The sequence below is a fragment of the Colias eurytheme genome, chromosome 24 (assembly GCF_061535395.1).
Source record: "Colias eurytheme isolate Ceu_HAF_F1 chromosome 24, ilColEury1 Martin Lab GWU primary, whole genome shotgun sequence".
Taxonomy (NCBI): Eukaryota; Metazoa; Arthropoda; class Insecta; order Lepidoptera; family Pieridae; genus Colias; species Colias eurytheme.
The window spans coordinates 1,387,151-1,407,180 of NC_143003.1; the positions used below are offsets into that span (position 1 = coordinate 1,387,151).

The 20,030-nt window shown below is 33.2% G+C and overlaps 1 protein-coding gene and 1 long non-coding RNA gene across 2 annotated transcripts in view; both read left to right on the forward strand.

Annotated features, from left to right (window-relative positions):
- The window catches only part of LOC149897870 (dual serine/threonine and tyrosine protein kinase-like), a 48,839-nt gene that overhangs the window by 8,998 nt on the left and 19,811 nt on the right, over positions 1-20,030 (forward strand). The window contains exon 2 of the mRNA XM_090115692.1: positions 19,324-19,453. Coding sequence (XP_089971818.1) covers positions 19,345-19,453 — 109 coding nt within the window. The 5' untranslated portion in view covers positions 19,324-19,344. The remainder of the gene's footprint in view (positions 1-19,323; positions 19,454-20,030) is intronic.
- LOC149897871 (uncharacterized) lies at positions 12,643-14,181 on the forward strand. Its single transcript, XR_016458108.1, has 4 exons — positions 12,643-12,658; positions 13,693-13,864; positions 13,992-14,053; positions 14,128-14,181. It is a non-coding gene; the product is annotated as an uncharacterized LOC149897871 (long non-coding RNA).

Sequence of the window (20,030 nt, forward strand, 5' to 3'; positions counted from 1 at the left end):
ATATATCACAAGTCAATAACTGCGTTAAAAACAACCGACTTCAAACTTGCACTTGCAACATTTACAAATACAGACAAAAATGCTCATAAAATAAAAACTACTGGGCCTATCCGAATAAAATTTTTATGGGACCAATTCGACACCATCCCGCATCGAACAAAAAAAGAATCACGTAAATCGGTTCAGAAACCACGGAGTAATCGGTGTACATACATAAAAAAAAAAAAAAAACATACCGGCCGAATTGATAACCTCCTCCTTTTTTTTGAAGTCGGTTAATAAATATATTTAATTTAAATTTAATTCAAGTAAAAATTATTCAATATAATAAGTATCAAAAAATAGCCAAATGAGCTATTCTCAGATTTTATTAAATATTAACCCATTGACCACCGAGCGGCCCAATTCTCATTGGGCCGCTCGGTGGTCACATTAGATTTTCTATTGTGTCTGTGATTCCGGGGGCTAAGGGATTAAATCAGATTCGAATCTTCTCATACAAACTTTTAATACTCTTAATAACCTTAATACAGTAAAAAAAGTATTTAACAATAAGAGTAAAAAATGTAACAATTTTTTAGTCTCAAAACTAAAATACAAAGCACATCACTTGCAATATTCATTGTCTAAACTTACATTAAATGTAAGTTTAGACAATGAAAAATAAAACCGGCCAAGTGCGAGTCGGGCTCGCGCACAAAGGGTTCCGTAGCAGCAAATATAATAAATTACAGTTAAATCAACCTATCTCAAAAACTATAAGAGATACTTTGATCAAACCAAAAATCGTTGAAAGAGTTAATTAGCATGCATCACCTCTATTTTTTTTAGAATTTTATACCCCGTAGTTATAAAAATAGAGGGGGGGGGACATACTTTTTACGACTTTGAGAGCTGATATCTCAAAAACCGTTCACTTTAAGAAAAATGTTTTTTAGAAAACTTTATATCATTTTAAAAGACCTTTCCATTGATACCCCACACGGGTATGTACATCGAAAAAAAAAATTTCATCCCTCAGTTACATGTATGGGGGGCCCCACCCCCAATTCTTTTTTTTACTATTTAGTGTCATATTTTTGTAGCGGTTCATACAACACATATTCCCATCAAATTTCATCACTGTAGTACTTATAGTTTCCGAGTAAATCGGCTGTGACAGACGGACAGACGGACAGACGGACATGACGAAACTATAAGGGTTCCGTTTTTGCCATTTTGGCTACGGAACCCTAAAAACGAATATTAATTGTTATTATCACAAATGATCAGTAGGTACGTAGTTTAACATTTGACTAAATTAATAATGAAATTAGCTGGTAAATATTAATAATAAATTAAACAAAATCTTGTTTAGTCTTAAAACTAAAAAATACTATAAACTTTTAGTTTAAATAATAAACCTAAAATAAATAATTGCCACAAATTCTTAGTATTACTTAACATTTGACTATAATCGTGGTAAAATAAAAATAAACCGATTAGTTTAAGTAGTAAATAAAACGACAATTGTTAAATATTAGTTAAAAATAAAAAAAAGCTTATTCCAATCTTTGAGCTTCAATAATAAAAAAACTAAAATAAATAATAGCCACAAATGTTTAGTGTCACTTAAGATTTGACTAGAATTGAAGTAAAATAAACCGATTAGTTTAAGTAGTAAATAAAACGATAACTGTTCAATATCAACATAAAAAACGAAAACATAACTTTCTTCGAAGTTTGAATCAAAATATATAAAAAAAAAAACTTCAATAAATTATTGCCATAAGTCTTCTGTTAAAGAGTTTAACAATAATAATTTTGGTAATCGCTTTCCTAAAATACGATTTCGAGTTTTCCTCACAATATTCCCAGCCTTAGAAAACAACCTTTCAGCTGGTGCAGAAGTGGCCATCACTGAGAGGTGTTTCAGAGCCAAATCTGTTAACTTTGGAAAAGTTCCTTCAGAACTTTTCCATACATTGAGTGGGTCTACATTAAGATTAGATAATGGTGCCGCAATATATAAGTCCAGTTCTGTATTTTTGGTTGTTGACATGTTTGCTTCCATTATTTTTTCATGGTGTACCTGCCATATATCTTGTCTGTTGACAGTCACTTCTGATGAAACAGACGATTCAGAATTGGTCACCGCTAGAACATCATTTCTGATGTTCAAACTCAAACATCGGTTAGTGTAATTAATGGTTTTTGACAAGGATAACGGCTCATCTAAGTAAATTTTTTTAAATCTAGGATCCAAAAACGTTGCGACAGAGAAAAGGTGAACCTTTTGAATGTTTTCAAATCTTTTGATCAATTCCGTTTGCAGTGTAAATTTTAATTGAATAGCCAAATTACTATTTACCGTTGTTGCATCTAATACAGTTCTCAAACACTTGATAATAGGTATGGCTTTACTGGCTGTCACATATTTTTCGGCGCTCATTTCTTCAGTCACATTGTGAAAAGGTCTTAAAACTTTTTCTACTTCTTTGAGCACAACAATTTCGTTGGCTTGAAGCATTTGGGGTGCATTTGGATGTTTTAATAAAATAGTTCCTATTGCACTACTCATTATTACAAAACGTTCGATCATAAATAATTGTGAATTCCACCTGGTGGATACGTCTCCAATTAAATGCTTCAATTTTCCTTCGGGAACTTTTTGTTGTATTTGCAACTGTCGCAGCTCTTCAGCGCCGACGCCGCTTTGGTGAAACCAAGTCACGATTTTTCGAGCTTTATCTAAAAATACTTTCACTTCAGTACAGTTCACTGAATTTTCAACTACTAAATTAAGTGTATGTGCTACACATCGAATATGTTTTGCCCGACCAAAACTAATTTCAATAGCCTTAACTATGTTACTGCCATTATCAGTAGTGACACTTACAATTTTGTCATTAGGCAAATCCCAATCTTCACATACTTTGAGAATCATCTCCGATAAGTAGTCTCCGGTATGGTTCTCATGCAGCGGTTCACATGCGATGCTCATAGATTTCATTTCATAGTTTTCTACGAAGTGCACTGTCACACCTAAAAAACTTCTTAACTGCATGTCTTTCCATTCATCTATTGTGAGACAGACATTCTTAATAGATCTTAATTTTTGTTTGATGATGGCTTTCTTTTCTTCATACTTAGTGTCGATGAGATCTGTGATTGTTTTTCGACATGGAACCGTGTACAAAGGAACCACAGTCTTCATTAACTTTTTGAATCCTGTTCCTTCTACCATACTGTAAGGAAGACTGTCCCGACAAATCATTTCTGCGATAGTTTGAGTTATTTGTTTATTTTTATCGCCATTTGGAGCGTATGCTGAAACTCTCGAAAAAGCAGCTCCAATACTCGATTCAGCTCGTTTTGGCGTTGAAAATAAAGCTTCACTTTCTGTTGAGAAAGTTATTGATGGAATTTGCTGCACTCGTGAATTGTTATTTTCCAAGTTGCTAGTATCCTGAATAGCAACTTCACGTGAATTCTGTAGTAATAAAAATAAAAATTAAATTAAATAAAAATTTTTTCATTATTGCATAAAAATTACTGTCTATATCAATGTTTAAAAAATGAGTGATAGCTAAAAAATATATTTATAATAATATGCATTCTCGATTTCAGAATCAAATAAAGAATATTATAATAACAAATGCGTTGTTAATCTTTAAAAAGACAAGCTAGTTAAACTTTGCGGGAGCGATTTGACTTTTTTAAAAAAATAAAATAAAATTAAAATTAAACTTATTTAATTATTAACTATAACAAGTGGACGATTTGGAGTCACAAATGTTAATGCCAGAATTACATGCAATGATACAATCGATACCTTATTGCGAAATAAATGTTTTTCAATAACTGCAACGCTTATGCTAAATTGCAAGAACTCTCCGGTGGTCTTTGCTGAGGCCAGCGGAAGGCTATTGCTCAACCTAATACCGAGGGTTGGGGTGGATGCGTAACTCCTCCCTCCTTAAGTGCGAAATTATCGGTTTGTTCATTTTTAATAACTATCCGATGATTTCGCAGACATGTTACATTTAATATCTTATAACGAAGTAAGTAAAGTAAAAATAGAATTACAAGTACAAAGATTAAAAATAGAGACGTATAGCTTAAAGTAGCACTGAATCTAAAATTTCTTTCACTGTTAACCATTTCACTATCACTGAACACTGATTGCTTTAATATCGTTGACATATATTTAACTTCGTCCAAGTTGATGCCTCGCATATTGAGTACACGTGTACTGGATAATATTGGAGTTCTATTCACAGGTAATTGCGGCAAAACTATAATTTTTGTTGGTTCTACAGGATCATTCTCAGTGATTACTTGGTGAGGGCGAATCGTTATATTCTGGATCTCGATGCTACATGGTTCGTCGATGGTCATTATATATGTGCCCACGACAGGATATTTGCTGACATCATCATTGCAAATTTGAGTCAGAGTATTTCTGTATTTTGAGAAAAGTATCCAACTTATAGGTGTGATTCTTTGAATTCCTACATTCTCTATATTGATTAGCTGTTGTTCGCAGTGCATTGGGTTTCCTTCAAATTTAAGCAGTTGTTCTATGCAAGTAGTTTCAGGATATGGCGTTTGATTTTGTTCATCGCATAGAAATTGTTCTCCAGCAGCGAGCGATCGGCACGGTTTTACGACCGGTAAGTATTTCATCCCCTTTGCCAACAGGTAAGGATATTTAGGAAAAATGGAAACGGTATTACTATCGGATTCACGGTACATAGGTATAGAGTATAATTTGTAATAGTTATAAGTATAATTATCTGTAATTGGAACCTCCATTATGAACGTAATCTGGTTTTGTTTAATATACGATTTAACATTAATAGTTTCTTCTAGTTTTACTAAATTTGCCTCACTCGCTTTAAACACTAAATTTTGAGTTTGAGATATAAGAATTAAATGTTGCAACAGTTCAGTAGAATTAATAATACTTTGATGTAATATGGATACTTTACTAAATGCTAGAGCAGTCTCTATTTCTCCTAATTTTATAAAAATAGAACGAAAATTACTAACAAATAAATTTAAAAGGCTTACAACATAAGTAGTATAAACCCAATGATTATCCTTAGATGCTAATTCCTTAATCATAGATTCTACAATTTTTAAACGCTTATCTAATATATTAGAATTTTGATTTAAGACTTCAGTAGAATTGATAAAACTATCGAGCATTTTAGATATTAAGGTAATTTTATTTCTAATGATAGTCTGATCGTTTTCAAGTTTAGCTGTAAGTTTATCGTATCTAATTGCGTCACTATAGTCTAAATTTCCCGTTATAATTTTAATTAAGGAACCCAGAGGGTTGAGGATACCTCTCTTGACGCGTTTGTGTGGAACTAACTGTTCGTATTTCTGAACCGTTATGTCACGAATATATTCAGCGTGATATTTTGCCACTTGAAAATCGTGTAAGTATGAAATATTCTTATTAATTAAACTATCGAATTCACTGTATTTGCTTATAATAAAATTTAAGTCATCATTTATCTTATCTAAATTTAAAACCTTAATTATAGTCCAATAGTCTGTTTGGAGATATGCTTGCCCTTCTTTCACAGGATAAATTCCCGGGTTATGTTGAAGAGTTTGTAGTTGAAGGGCCAGCGCGGACCTCATCACTATCAGCCAACACCACCTGCGGAGGGCGTTTTACATTTATAATAGGGACCTTAGTCTTCCTTTTACCAATCTCTATCGGTATAACGTTCCTTGAACCTTGTCCTATAACCTTAGCTTTATGGAATCGCGGCTTATCCTTGCTTTTTCGCTTATTAACGTCTTTCGCAAATATAATTTTTCCTGAAGGGAGACTGATTTGATCTTCACCACCTCTCCTATCCTTTACCTTTTGCTTAGTTTCGATCGTTTTCTCTGCTAAATGTTTATATAGAACCTTTAAACGTTTTGCATGGTCCTTAACCAATTGCTGTACATAATGCTTCTCGAAATCTGTGTTAAATAAGCTACCTGAATCCGTGTGACCAAATACTACTTCAAAAGGGGTTAAGCCCGTAACTGAATGAATTGAACTATTATAGGCAATAATTGAATACATCATTACTGATGCTGCATCCGTACATTTCTCTTCATATTTCGCACATCTATAAATTTCGCTAATGGTCGAATGTAAACGCTCAATTAATCCCATTGAATTAGGATTATTAGGTGAACCGATATGAAGCTCAATTTTATGTAAATTCAAAAATTCTTTCATTAGCTCGTTGTTAAATTCACTACCGGGATCTGAACTAATCTTTCTAGGAGTGCCGTAAAACGAAAAATACTTCATGAGTGCACGCACTACCTCTGCCGTTGATCTATTATCTATTGGAATGGCTTGACCTAACTTACTAAATGCGTCGATAATTGTTAAGTAATAATTTCCTTCTATCTGAAAAATATCAATAAATATTTCTTGGAAAGGCGCGTCTTGTGTTTGAGTTAACTGTAAAATGGGTTTAAAGGGATTACGATCATATTTCATTTTAGAACACGTTTCACAAGCATTAATAAGGGCTGAAATAGTTTCCTGCATATTGTGCCAAAAATAATTCCTACGTATACTCGCTAGAGTCTCTTTAATACCGCGGTGACACGTTTTGCCTTGATGGTGTTTTATTATAATAGCCTTTTGTTCCTTCTCATCTTCTATAAAAACTACACGCTCCGTACATTCAAATAACAATACTGTATCCTTTCTAAATAATTCTATGATAATGCTAGTGAACTGTTTGCGATGTTCATCATCTTCGAAATAAATGAAATACTTAACTTTCGGTTTAATATACTCTTTTAAAAATTGTTTTACTAGATCTGGGTTATTAGTAGGCAAGAATACTTCTAAAACCTTTTGCTTTTCACGTGAAAGGTCGTGAACTTGCATTTCGTTCTTAAACCACGTATATACTAAAATTTGATTTGGTTTCGTATCTATTGCTTCATGTAATATAGGTATACCGGACGATTCTACTATATTAGCTGAATGAACTGTATCCGATTTTGACGTTACAGATGGTGACCTGACTGGGTAGTCACATGTTCTAGGAGAACTTGGCGCCGATAGAGTTTCAGAGTCGGGAATAGATATCGTTTCACTAGAATCGCGTTCTGATATAGTAATTGTACTAGAGTCGTTACGCGTTCTTGGCCTATTGTCTCTATCGCCTATATTAACAACCATAGATTCGTTTTCATTATCGGAATGCGTAGCGTTAACTCTAATTCTAGATAAAGCGTCCGCATTAAAATTTTGCTTCCCAGTTTCAATCATAAATTTGGAATTAGTTTCAGGAATATAAATGTGTGGAAATTTCAGATTTGAATTGCAATTTAATTCTATGATTTTTTCTTTATAGAGGCTTTCGTTTGAAAATTTTCTTCATCAGACGGAAGCACATTAACGTCTTGAGTATCGTCAGTGGGTGTATAAATCTCATTCGCGTCATATTCGTAATTCGTATCGTAAGGATTACAGCCATAATAATTATTCGTATAGTCGTAAGGATTATAGCCATAGTAATAATTATCATTATGTAAGTCGGTTTCATTCACTCTAAAACCTGGCTGAGTTATATTTTGTGGTCGAGGGGGTGCCGTCCTCATGGAAACGTCAGTAGACTCAAAGCGGTTATTTTGAGGAGGTCTTTGACCGAAATTCTGTGGCGTCATACTAAAAGTTTCAGGAGGCCTATAACCAAATTGTGGGTTTTGATTAAATGTTGGCCTATAACCAAATTGTGGATTTTGATTTAATGTTGGTCTATAACCAAATTGTGGATTTTGATTGAATGAAGGCCTATACCCGAACTGTGGGTTTTTATTAAACGGTGGCTTATAACCAAATTGTGAATTTTTATTAAACGGTTGTTGGGGTGTGAATTTAAAACCAAATTTTTGAGGTACATTTGGTGTCCCAAAATTAAATCTTTGTTGAGGATTTTGTAAAAATTGGGGTACCGTTGTATTATTATGGGTACGATTGCGCGACTGATATTGTTCGTGAAAATTAACTTCTTCTAACACAATTTCTAGGGCCTGTTCTAATGTATTAGGCGATTTTAGTCTAACAATTCGCACCATGCTTTCGGGCAAATTGTACAAGAAAACGTTCAGGGCTGTATGATTATAAATCGCAATTTTCGCGCGTTTAATTTCCGTATCTACCGATAAATTAACCTTCGATATTAGTAACGATCTAATATTCTGTATCCTATTACAAAATTCAAGATAACTTTCCCCGGATTTTATTTTACAGGACTCTAGAGAGATTTTTATGCAATCCTCAGTTCGCGGATCACCAAAATGTTGTTCCAGCAATTCTTTTAGCGCGGGCCAAGTGTTAATATCTTCGCGCTCGGATAATAACGCGGCGGCATCGCCTATTAATCTACTAGTTATTGCATGTAAAACGTAAATATTCTGCTCTTCATGCCCTCTAAATTTATTAATTATATATTCACATTTTCGAAAGAATAGATTCAAAATTCTTTTGTCTCCACCAAAAAGAGGAATAAGCTTTAACATATCACTCGGAATTGTTACTACGTTTACGCTTTCCATGTTAAATAAGTACAGAGTAATTAAAGTTCTGAAGTCTTTAACCAATTACAATAATTTCGAATTATAAAAATCACACACACAGAAATCAATTTAAAACACAATATAAGTAATAAAAATTCTTAAAATATAGCACAATAAAAGAAATATATGTTATCAATTACTATAAAAATTAAAACTTGAAATAAGTTATAAAATCACATATAAAATATAAAAATCATTAATTGAATTACGATCGATTTTGAGATCAATTAAATCAATTAATATTAATATTTCTTTATGCAAAAATCATTTAATTTTCTAATTTAAAACTTTTAATTAAGTTACACTCTATAGTTAATTAGTCTGTGCAGAGTTTTATGCAAGACAATTCTTAGAATTAAATACGATATTTCTTACGTATAACTAACTAATTACTGATTTAATAGAATTTCATATTAAAACCAGATCCGTTATAATGCGAGACGTTCAATCCCAAAATAACAGTTAAAAATAGTTAAAAGTCAAAATTACACTCTCGTGAAAAGGATATAGGAATATATCAGAAAGGATGGCAAAAAGTTTTACTCACCAACCGATCGTCGATCCCATTATTCCTCGTCGTGGTCGTTTAACAAATTTATTTTTCGGTTCTTTCAGGATAGCACGGCCTTTATAGCAATGTTCTAGGGCTAATTTTGAAGACCTCTAGACATGCAGACCTTATATGGCTATCCTACCGGCTGCGCCAGTTAAACTTTGCGGGAGCGATTTGACTTTTTTAAAAAAATAAAATAAAATTAAAATTAAACTTATTTAATTATTAACTATAACAAGTGGACGATTTGGAGTCACAAATGTTAATGCCAGAATTACATGCAATGATACAATCGATACCTTATTGCGAAATAAATGTTTTTCAATAACTGCAACGCTTATGCTAAATTGCAAGAACTCTCCGGTGGTCTTTGCTGAGGCCAGCGGAAGGCTATTGCTCAACCTAATACCGAGGGTTGGGGTGGATGCGTAACTAGCTATTGTAGAGTAAGAAAAAGAAAATAAAATTTTAATTTAATTTAGGTTAAATGTTTGCAACTAGAACATATTAATTTAACTCATTATCTGAATTTTATAATTTGCTGTCGTAAGGGCTTTAATAACGAATAAATAATAATTTTACATTGAATGATTAGTGTTACCTTGTCAGCTTGTAAAACAGCGGAATGTTTCCGTTCCATATGCTGTTTCAAGTTTGTAGTGTTACTACAGGTTTTAAGTGTTTTTGGACAATATCTACATTGGGCAGTAGCATTATCTTTATTTATCTCAAAATAATTTCGCCAGCAACTATATGTTTTAGTAGTGGAAGACATTTTTTGATTTTTATGGTTAACGACCATTAACGACAATTATTTTGACAATTGACACTTCAAAACTTCAAAGATAAAAATCACAGATAAAAATAAAAACAAAAAAGATCACAACTAATTACTTATATTAGTATATACAGATGGCGCTGATTTTTTTATCGACTTGTTCAGTAAACTTACTTACCCATTTTTTCATAATACTGAAGTTTATCTGAAGTTAATTTTAAAGGAGATTGGTTACTATGGCACTTGGTATCGCAATCAAACTTATTGTGTCAAGATGAAATATAGCTCAATTTAAAGCTTGATGTTAGTACGTTTAGAAACGATTAAAGTTTTTATGTAAATAAGCCGCAGTTCGCGACAATATAAATAAAACAATAGTGTTATTCAACACTTTAAAAAAATACTTTATCGAGTTTAAACTAACGATGAACGTTAAGTTTTACATTTATTACATAGATAATATTTTAATTTACAAGATAAATGTGAAAAGTAAATCGTAATAAACATTATTTCAAAATAAATAACGTCGAACAATGCGTCAAACACAATGACAGATGACGCAGGACGCTTGCAAGAGAGATAGATATATGTAATATGTGTCAAAACAAAAACTTTTACTTTTATTTCTATTTATTCGGTATAATTACGACTTAATAGTGATAAATATGATCATTATAAATACAAATAGGAATTAACAATATCACGAATACGTGGCACAACTAAAATTTTACCGATACCACCCGTGGTCATTCTCCATTTTAATCACAAATCAATTACAGTAAAAAATGCTTCTAAAAATTTTCATTTGTACCTAATTTTTATTAATTTTCACATGTGAAATTTTTGAATTAATTTTTTTTTATAATAATTTAATTGCCATTAAATTTCATGAATATTTTTAGTCTGTCAACTTTAGTGTCATATTTTGTCATCCATCACACAGATAGCACTATTTACAAAAATCGATTTAAAATGTGTAATTCTTATAATCGATTTATTAAAAATCGATGTTTACCATTAATAAAATCGATTATAAAAAATCGACAATGGAAAAAAAATAATCGATTAAAGTAATAATCGATTATTTATTCACTTCCCTAGGTAAAAGTAGGCTACGTCATTACATAACATAATTCCGTGGGGTGTAATTAGTACATAATTGAATAGGTCAATGTGTATCTTATATTTCACATACGTAATCCCATGAATTTACCAAGCAATAGGGGGAAAAGACCCGTGATGAATAATACAATGATAAGCACGTTTTGAATGATTCAATTTATTAAATCTGTATATTTTATGTACATAATATTGTTATGTAATTAATTTAGTGCCAAAGATACTTTGAGACAGAAATTACTGCTACAGAATAATACTTATACATAGAGACCAAATATTTAGTTACTTTTAGTTTTAAAAGCTACGTAGTGTATTCGTCGCATTAGCAATAGCATTCATTTTTCATAATAACAATAAGTTTTACACTCGAGTTTCTAGAACTGTTGAGTTTTCTTGGAAATTAATTTCTTGTAATTGTAGTTTCTTTCTCATTAGTTGCCATTCAGGGTTGTGGATTAAAATGGCCCTTGTTACAGTATTATGTTAATTAAATTTAAATAGGCATAATTATTTTTTAAATGTAAAATAATTTCTCATAGGGTATTATCCTACATTTTAAATACTTTTTCTTTATTTTTTTGTTGCAGAGTAAGTTTCTTGTAAAATTAAATATAATAGGTTTAGATTCTGACTTCCTCTGTGAGAATTTTATCGTCATAGTTCAGGATCCATCGCCCATTTTTGCACTTGATTAAACTATCAAGCTAATTTTCCGTGAGTAGCTTTATTTTGATGAGACGTCCAATAATTTCTTGTTCGACCCTCGATTGTTGTAGCTTACAGAGGTTACAAGGATAAAATGTTTTGATTTGATGGTTCTCAAATATTTATTACTCACTGAATTTTTTTTGTTCAATCTCAAGATAATTATCTAAATTATTCGAAAAAATATTTTTCCTACAAAATCGATGCTCTGATCAAAGAGTCCCCTCTTTCCAATGTGTATCGATAACGAGGTCATCATTTTGTTTTCACTTAGTTAATATTTATATAATTCAACAGACATATTATTGTATTACAAATTGCTTAATAAATATTTGAGAACCATCAAATCAAAAAAAATTATCCTTGTTACCTCTGTAGGTAAGCTACCACAATCGAGAGTTTCGTACAAGAAATTATTGGGCGTCTCATTAAAATAAAGCTACTCACGGAAAATTAGCTTGATAGTAATCAAGTGCAAAAATGGGCGATGGATCCTGAACTATCATAGTTTTTAACGAAAATACTTCTCTTGTGAGATTATAGCTACGTCCTATAAGGATAGAATCTAAGATTTAGGTAGATACTAGAGCCAGGTATTTCTAAAAAATATTCAACAAAAAAATCTTTAAATTCGAAAATTATTGTTCTATACTAGATTTCCGCCCGCGGCTTCGCCCGCGTTTTCAAAGGAAAACCCGCATAGTTCCCGTTCCCGTGGGATTTCCGGGATAAAACCTGTCCTATGTGTTATTCTGATGTATAAGCTATATTGTGGTAAAGTTTCATTCAAATCCATTCTGTAGTTTTTACGTGAAAGAGTAACAAACATCCATACAAACTTTCGCCTTTATAATATTAGTAGGATTCTCTTCTATTGTCCAAAATGTTGCAATTTAAATGTATTTATGATAACCTTTATTTAAATTTATCAATGATGCCATTTTGCACGTACCTAGGTAGCAACTATTTTTATTCCTGATAAAATTGTGTCTATCGTAATTTAAAAAATATATAATGTGAGCTTGTTTGAAGTGAGAGCTAGTTAGTTTTTTTAATAAGTTGAAATTCATCTGTACTTATATTTGAAAATATCCTTTTTAAATAATATTAAGTATTTATTATTAATGGTATTTATAGATCAGTTTTATTGACTTTGCTTGCGATTTCGCAATGTATAATTTAGTTTCGTCATACGCTATCGAGAGCTGATTCAGTATTGAAATGTGTTTGAGAGAGATTTCGAGATTCATTGATAAAATATAATTACCTATCTATATCTGAATAGCCGAAGGTTATAAAAAAGAAGAAATGTATTAAACATTTTCTCTTACACTGTTGAAAATTTTTAAGATATTGCATAGCTATCGTGGGCCTTGAGCGCGGGGACCGAATCCAGAAATTCCGTAACGAAAAAACCTCACGCACGACGGGCACGGAGGTATGGCTTGAAGGCATAGCATGCAATAGCTTTACCGCGGCAGTCCCAGGCAGGCAGTTTAATTTATGAGGAATCTTTTGTGAAAACAATTAAGGTGATGAATTAATTTTTCTAACATTTACGGCCCTTATTAAACCTTCATAATTTTTATATTATTAAAGTTGTCGTGATGAAAATTCTTGACAAGAAAGTTCAATAGTAACACAATACGTCTACCGTTTTAGAAACATGATTCCATGATATTTTCTCGATAGAAAAAAAATACAAAGTTGTCATTGTTATTTTTTTTAAATCTCTGGCATCTTCAAAATAACAAACGTAAAGTTACGACTTTTTGGATATTAACTATAAAATATACAACCTATACGTCTACCGATTTAGAATTTTGAAATATGCGATGGTTTTGAAATAAACAAGAAATACTTGAAATTAGCGCGCGACCAGCCAATATAGCGAGAGCCGCCCTGTACCTTCCTACCCCGATCGCTGCGCGAGTCATTCCCGCTACGGCCGTCACACGGGGAACTTGTGTCGCTCGCGCAATCGTAACAAAGGGTGACAACACAATAAGACATGATGAGACAAATGGGGACAATAAAGAAAATAAGAAGAAGAAACATAAAGGTTGGAGGAAAAAGAATGCTTACAATTGGAACAAATTAATGAAGTAAGTTGGTTTTATTTTAAATTTGATGATAATTGTATTATAGACGATGTTTGATATGTACCCCTGTTTTAAGTACATAACGAATGTGTAAGATTTTTTTCATTTATAGCATAGATAATCTTTTCAGAAATCCGGAATCCAGAAGGAAAATAAAACCACTGATTGTTCACAATGTGAACCCACTCCTTCGTAAGTACCTTTATTCAGTCAAAAATGTATGTTATCAACGTTCTACTGGTTTTATCGCATGATTCCATTTTTAGCAAAAAGCAACAAAGTGCAAAGAAATAAAAAATTATGGTGAACTTAGTGGAAGTATGGCGGACATAATATGGAACAGGAGCTCATTGGAGTAGTATTATATTAAAAAAATACGAAATAATTTCAAGAATTACATTTCTTAGAAGGTGGTAGATAAGTATGTTGTATAAAGAATTTGATGTTGATATTTATTTCATTTATACTTACTACACCTGTGCGGGAAATTGCTTAGTACTAAAACAGGTTTATATTCATATTTACATAGTAATGTGAGTTTTCATTTCGAAAAATTTTGTGTAAGTATATTAAATTGAGTTCCTGGGTGATCTGAAAACACAATTGGGCCCGGAAGATGGCGCTGCAGTCACTCCTCCTAATCACATGAACCGATTTGGATGAATATTTGTGTGCACATTTCATTGTTGTGGGATGATTGGTTGATTCGTTTTCACATTAGCTAATATGTATTATGTATTTTTGTTGTAAACTTAATAATGTTTATAATACATTATTATTGGTATAAATAAGCCAGTGTTCGTCTCACATTGCTGTACCTGCCTACCTACCCTACCAGGGCCTAACTTTGTTCTGGCTGGTTTATTCTATTGGTTGGTTCTATTTTGATTATTTGTAATGAATAATTACAATTATAATAGAGTGCAAAAAATAAATACATGCGTCAATATATTTTGTATTTTTTTTAAAACAATTTTTTTATTTAAAAAAATATCAATCCGACCGCACCTATTATAATTTATAACCTGTATTATTTTGTAATAAAGTAAACATTACGAAATAATAATAATTATTAATAATGTCTAAGAAGTTGTTAAAAAGAAGATTATTTGTTTATAAGCAAGAAAATAAAACCAATAAATCAACAATTAAATAAATGTATAACAATATTATAACTGTATGACGACTCCATACATGTTTGTCCCGAGTCGGCCAGCGGCAGCGCGGCGAGTTTGCAAGAATGACTTCGCGCACACTCGCGTTCGCGATAGCGAGCTAGACTCCGCCCGCCAAGCAGTGGATTTTTTTTTGTGTATCGTCTTAATATGCTAATATGATTTTATTAACCCACTAGCGGACCGCCCCGGCTTCGCCCGTGGTACATATTTACGTTTTCTCTACATAAAAACCATCCTCGTACTTCAAGGAATATAATAAAAATAATTTGGAAAATCCAAAAGTGCACGCCTCATAATTTTTTTTAATTATTTATTAATTATTATTTTTGTTTATTTAATAACAATTAAACCACATCGAATCAGACCCTGAAAAATGAAAGGGTTCTATTCCTGAGCATACTCAAGCGTAAGAGAAAAAAAAAGACTCGATTAGTAAAGTATTTCGGTCGCTATCGTGTTAACAAGAAAAAGGATCCGCACATACAGACACACGGACGTCCAAGACAGAACTTTTTTAAACTGTTTTTTAACTAGTTTAAATAACAAAAATGACATCAAAAATATCATGAACGTTAAAAATAGTGTTTTTTCTTAATATGTGTGTGTATGTATTATCTTACAAGTGCAATGTATGATACATAAAGACATTTTAAGTTTGAAAAATCAGATGTTTTGCGCGAAGTGACAGTAGTACCCACCTCAACGCTTCGCTTATGAGGCGTGCAAAAGAATTATCGAAATCGGTTCAGCCGTTCTCGAGTTATGCGCTTACCAACACATTTTGCGATTCATTTTTATATATAAGAGAAGAAAGATAAGGTTTTTTTATTAACACATAGGTATAAGTACAAAAATTTTAAAGAGAAAATTTTTTGAAAACTATTTCACCAGCCTAAAGTTTCATTGTTCCTTAGTGTTTTGTTATTAACGTTTTTGTTCGGGATAAAGTTCATACGAGAGACTTCTTTAAAAAAGTCAGCTCAAGTTAAAAGTTAAAACTGCCCTCCTATAAATCTGTAGAATCAAGTATGTGTGGGTATTCTTATTTCTGTGCATTAAACAGCAGAATGAATATATCAAAGAGAAAACCTTATATTTTCCCGTTCCCTGGCTACGTGTGAAGCTAATAATATCGATGCGTCACAGTATGGTCACAGTATTAGATTTCGCTAGAGTGGACAAATACTGTACTTATCGGTAACTGTTTATTTACATACGGCATTTAATTGATATTGATGCCTGTCAGTTAATACACAGTTAATATGACTTCAGTACCTCTACCATGAGTTGACATAGTTAAATCGTCTGACGTAACTACAATAGTAAACGTGAATAGTTCACGAGATTATTTTCCGTGAATGACGTACAGTGCCACAAACTTATCTGACCCGGTGGCAAAAACTGGAACTACGTGCCGCCATTTTGAAATGTCACATTTTCACAGACTTTTCATACGAAATATTTTGTTTATATGAAAGAAAGCGACATCAGTGACACTGTCACCGGGTCAGATAAGTTTGTGGCACTATATCTATCATCGAATAGTAATGTCAAAATTAGAACTCGTGGTGCAAAAATTGTATGGTTACTACAGCGAGTGTAGTATAGTTTACACTACGTTATCTACTGTAGTTATACTATAATGCACCTCATGGTAGGCTTTTTAGTTCCGCTACGGCACACTAGGGGCGCTGTACGAAATTTTATACAAACCGCTTACTACAATCGCTAGCGAGTATCGTGTGCGTAAACTCATGGTAGACCTACAGGACCATCTTACGTAGTTATTATAATTTTGCCACTAATCTTTTGTCCGCGATTCCTCTCATATCAAGTTTTGTGTTCTCAATAATATAATTCGCCTATATTCGTCCAAGGGTATTCTATTACTGAAAATAGAACCATGGTATATTTTCGATTTAGTAATAGAAGATTTGATTGACATGGCCTTAATCCGCATAGGAGGCCCTGTCCCTGCAGTGGGAACGGGCTGATGATGATGAGACTATGTGGTATGATGATAGGTTTCTAATGTTTAATTGTTTATTCTGTTTATCTGGTGTCTCGTATATTATGTTAGTGAACTTAGCAGATCATTTTTAGCAGATCAAAAAAAAAAATGTGAGTTCTTATCGCGTGCAGTTGAGTTCTACAGTTCCTGATACTTTTTAGAAATAGTTCTGGCGTTTTTACCTTAAAAAACGACATTTGAAAAAATGATCTGCCAACTTCCCGTAGCAGATCATTTTTAGCAGATCAAAAAAAAATGTGAGTTCTTATCGCGTGCAGTTGAGTTCTACAGTTCCTGATACTTTTTAGAAATAGTTCTGGCGTTTTTACCTTAACAAACGACATTTGAAAAAACCCGACCTGGACCCGGCTTAACGTGATGCTAAGACGTAATGCTACGACGTGATGCTACGGCGTGATGCTACGCTGTGATGCTACGGTGTGATGCTACGGCATGATGCTACGGCATGATGCTACGGCGTGATGCTACGGCATGATGCTACGGCATGATGCTACGGCATGATGCTACGGCATGAAGCTACGGCATGATGCTACGGCATGATACTACGGCGTGATGCTACGGAGTGATGCTACGGCATGATGCTACGGCGTGATGAAATATGACATAAATAAATTTTCTAGTGTTTCATTTTACGCGAGTATTTCTAAAAAGTATCAGGAACTGTAGAACTCAACTGCACGCGATAAGAACTCACATTGTTTTTTTGATCTGCTAAAAATGATCTGCTACGGGAAGTTGGCAGATTATTTTTTCAAATGTCGTTTTTTAAGGTAAAAACGCGAGAACTATTTCTAAAAAGTATCAGGAACTGTAGAACTCAACTGCACGCGATAAGAACTCACATTTTTTTTTTGATCTGCTAAAAATGATCTGCTACGGGAAGTTGGCAGATTATTTTTTCAAATGTCGTTTTTTAAGGTAAAAACGCCAGAACTATTTCTAAAAAGTATCAGGAACTGTAGAACTCAACTGCACGCGATAAGAACTCACATTTTTTTTTGATCTGCTAAAAATGATCTGCTAAGTTCACTAACATGTCTCGTATGCCATATATCAAATTATCGTGAGGCATAATTACCGGAAATATATTATATCTAAAATGATATATATGTATACCACTAGGTATATAACGATCATGAGTCGATTACTACCTTATTGAGAAATAGCATTTCCGTTTCCTCGTCTCCATTATTATAACTTAGGTAGTTTATGAAATTTACTGTTACATGCTTTTTATATGATTTCTCAGTTTAATTAATTGTTACGCGATAACAACTAGACAGGAACTTAAATTTTCTTTATATGTACCTACAAATTTATGTTGGCAAATATTATTTCGGGATAAGATAATTGTACTTAGGCTAAAAACTTACATTACAAATGTGTCTGTGCCGTATTCTACCAGAGATTAATTTTTAATGCCTCTTTCTTTTAAATTTTAATTACCTTTTGATTAAAGCGTATCCTTTATCTATATGGGCAATACAGTATCAACAATGAATATGTTTTATCGTTCTACGTGGAGTAGAACGCCAGTGAGTCGATAGATTAAAGAAAAAATTAAACGACATAATATACGCCTCTATTTATAGTGTAGTCTGTGCCCCGTGGTTTCACTCGCATTGCTCCGCTTAATAGGTCTTAGTGCGATGATATTAGCATATAGCCCCCTCGATAAATGGACTATCTAACAGTGAAATTGCACCAATGGTTCCTGAGATAAGCAGGTTCAAGCAAGCAAAAAAATTAACGCTTCAGCTTTTATAATATGAGTACCTATAGATTATCGACAAGCTATTCTAATAGGCGTATAGTTATTGTGAGTATATGTATATTGTACTAGCTGCGCTTCGCGGTTTCACCCGTGTGGCTCCGCTCCTGTTGGTATAAGAGTGATGTGACTTATACCCTTCCTCGATAAATGGGATATCTAACACCGAAATACTTTTTCAAATCGGACCAGTAGTTCCTGAAATTAGCGCGTTCAAACAAACAAGCTCTTCAGCTTTATAGTATTATACTAGATTTCCGCCCGCAGCTTCGCCCGCGTTTTCAAAGGAAAACCCGCATAGTTCCCGTTCCCGTGGGATTTCCGGGATAAAACCTATCCTATGTGTTAATCCAAGTTACCCTCTATATGTGTGCTAAATTTCATTGTAATCGGTTCAGTAGTTTTTACGTGAAAGAGTAACAAACATCCATACTTACAAACTTTCACATTTATAATATTAATAGGAAGTAAATGCTTTCAGAACAAAGTCGTATGGGCACGGATGGCGGGCGGCGGCTGGCGGCGGTCCGCGGGGCGCGTGCGCACCCTGCGCGTGCTGCTGCGCGACACCACGCGCGCGCTTCAAGATGTCCAGGATATACTGCCTTGCGGTAAGTTGTTGTTGTTTTTGTTTTATTGTTTTCTAGGTTTCTGCCCGCGGCTTCGCCCGCGCAGTCAAAGAAAAACCCGCATAGTTCCCGTTCCCGTGGGATTTCCGGGATTGCGTCATTTTCCCGGTATAAAAAGTAGCCTATGTCCTTTCTCGGGTATCAAAATATCTCCATACCAAATTTCATGAAAATTGGTTCAGTACTTTAGGCGTGATTGAGTAACAGACAGACAGAGTTACTTTCGCATTTATAATATTAGTATGGATGAGCTGTGATTGGTAGTAATTCTTATATAACTGGCGGAGCTTTAAGATCTGCATAGCTATAGTATTACCAACTTTCCATAAGTGATGAAAGTGGCAATAATATGCTTGAGCTATACATTTTTAAGGAAATTTTGATCGAACACTTGTTTTAATTGACGAACAGTACTTTCATGTTTACCCTATTACATCAATATACTACCTAAAGAAATCTTCTTCTTTTCTTATATATAAAAATGAATCGCAAAATGTGTTGGTAAGCGCATAACTCGAGAACGGCTGAACCGATTTCGATAATTCTTTTTTTATTATAT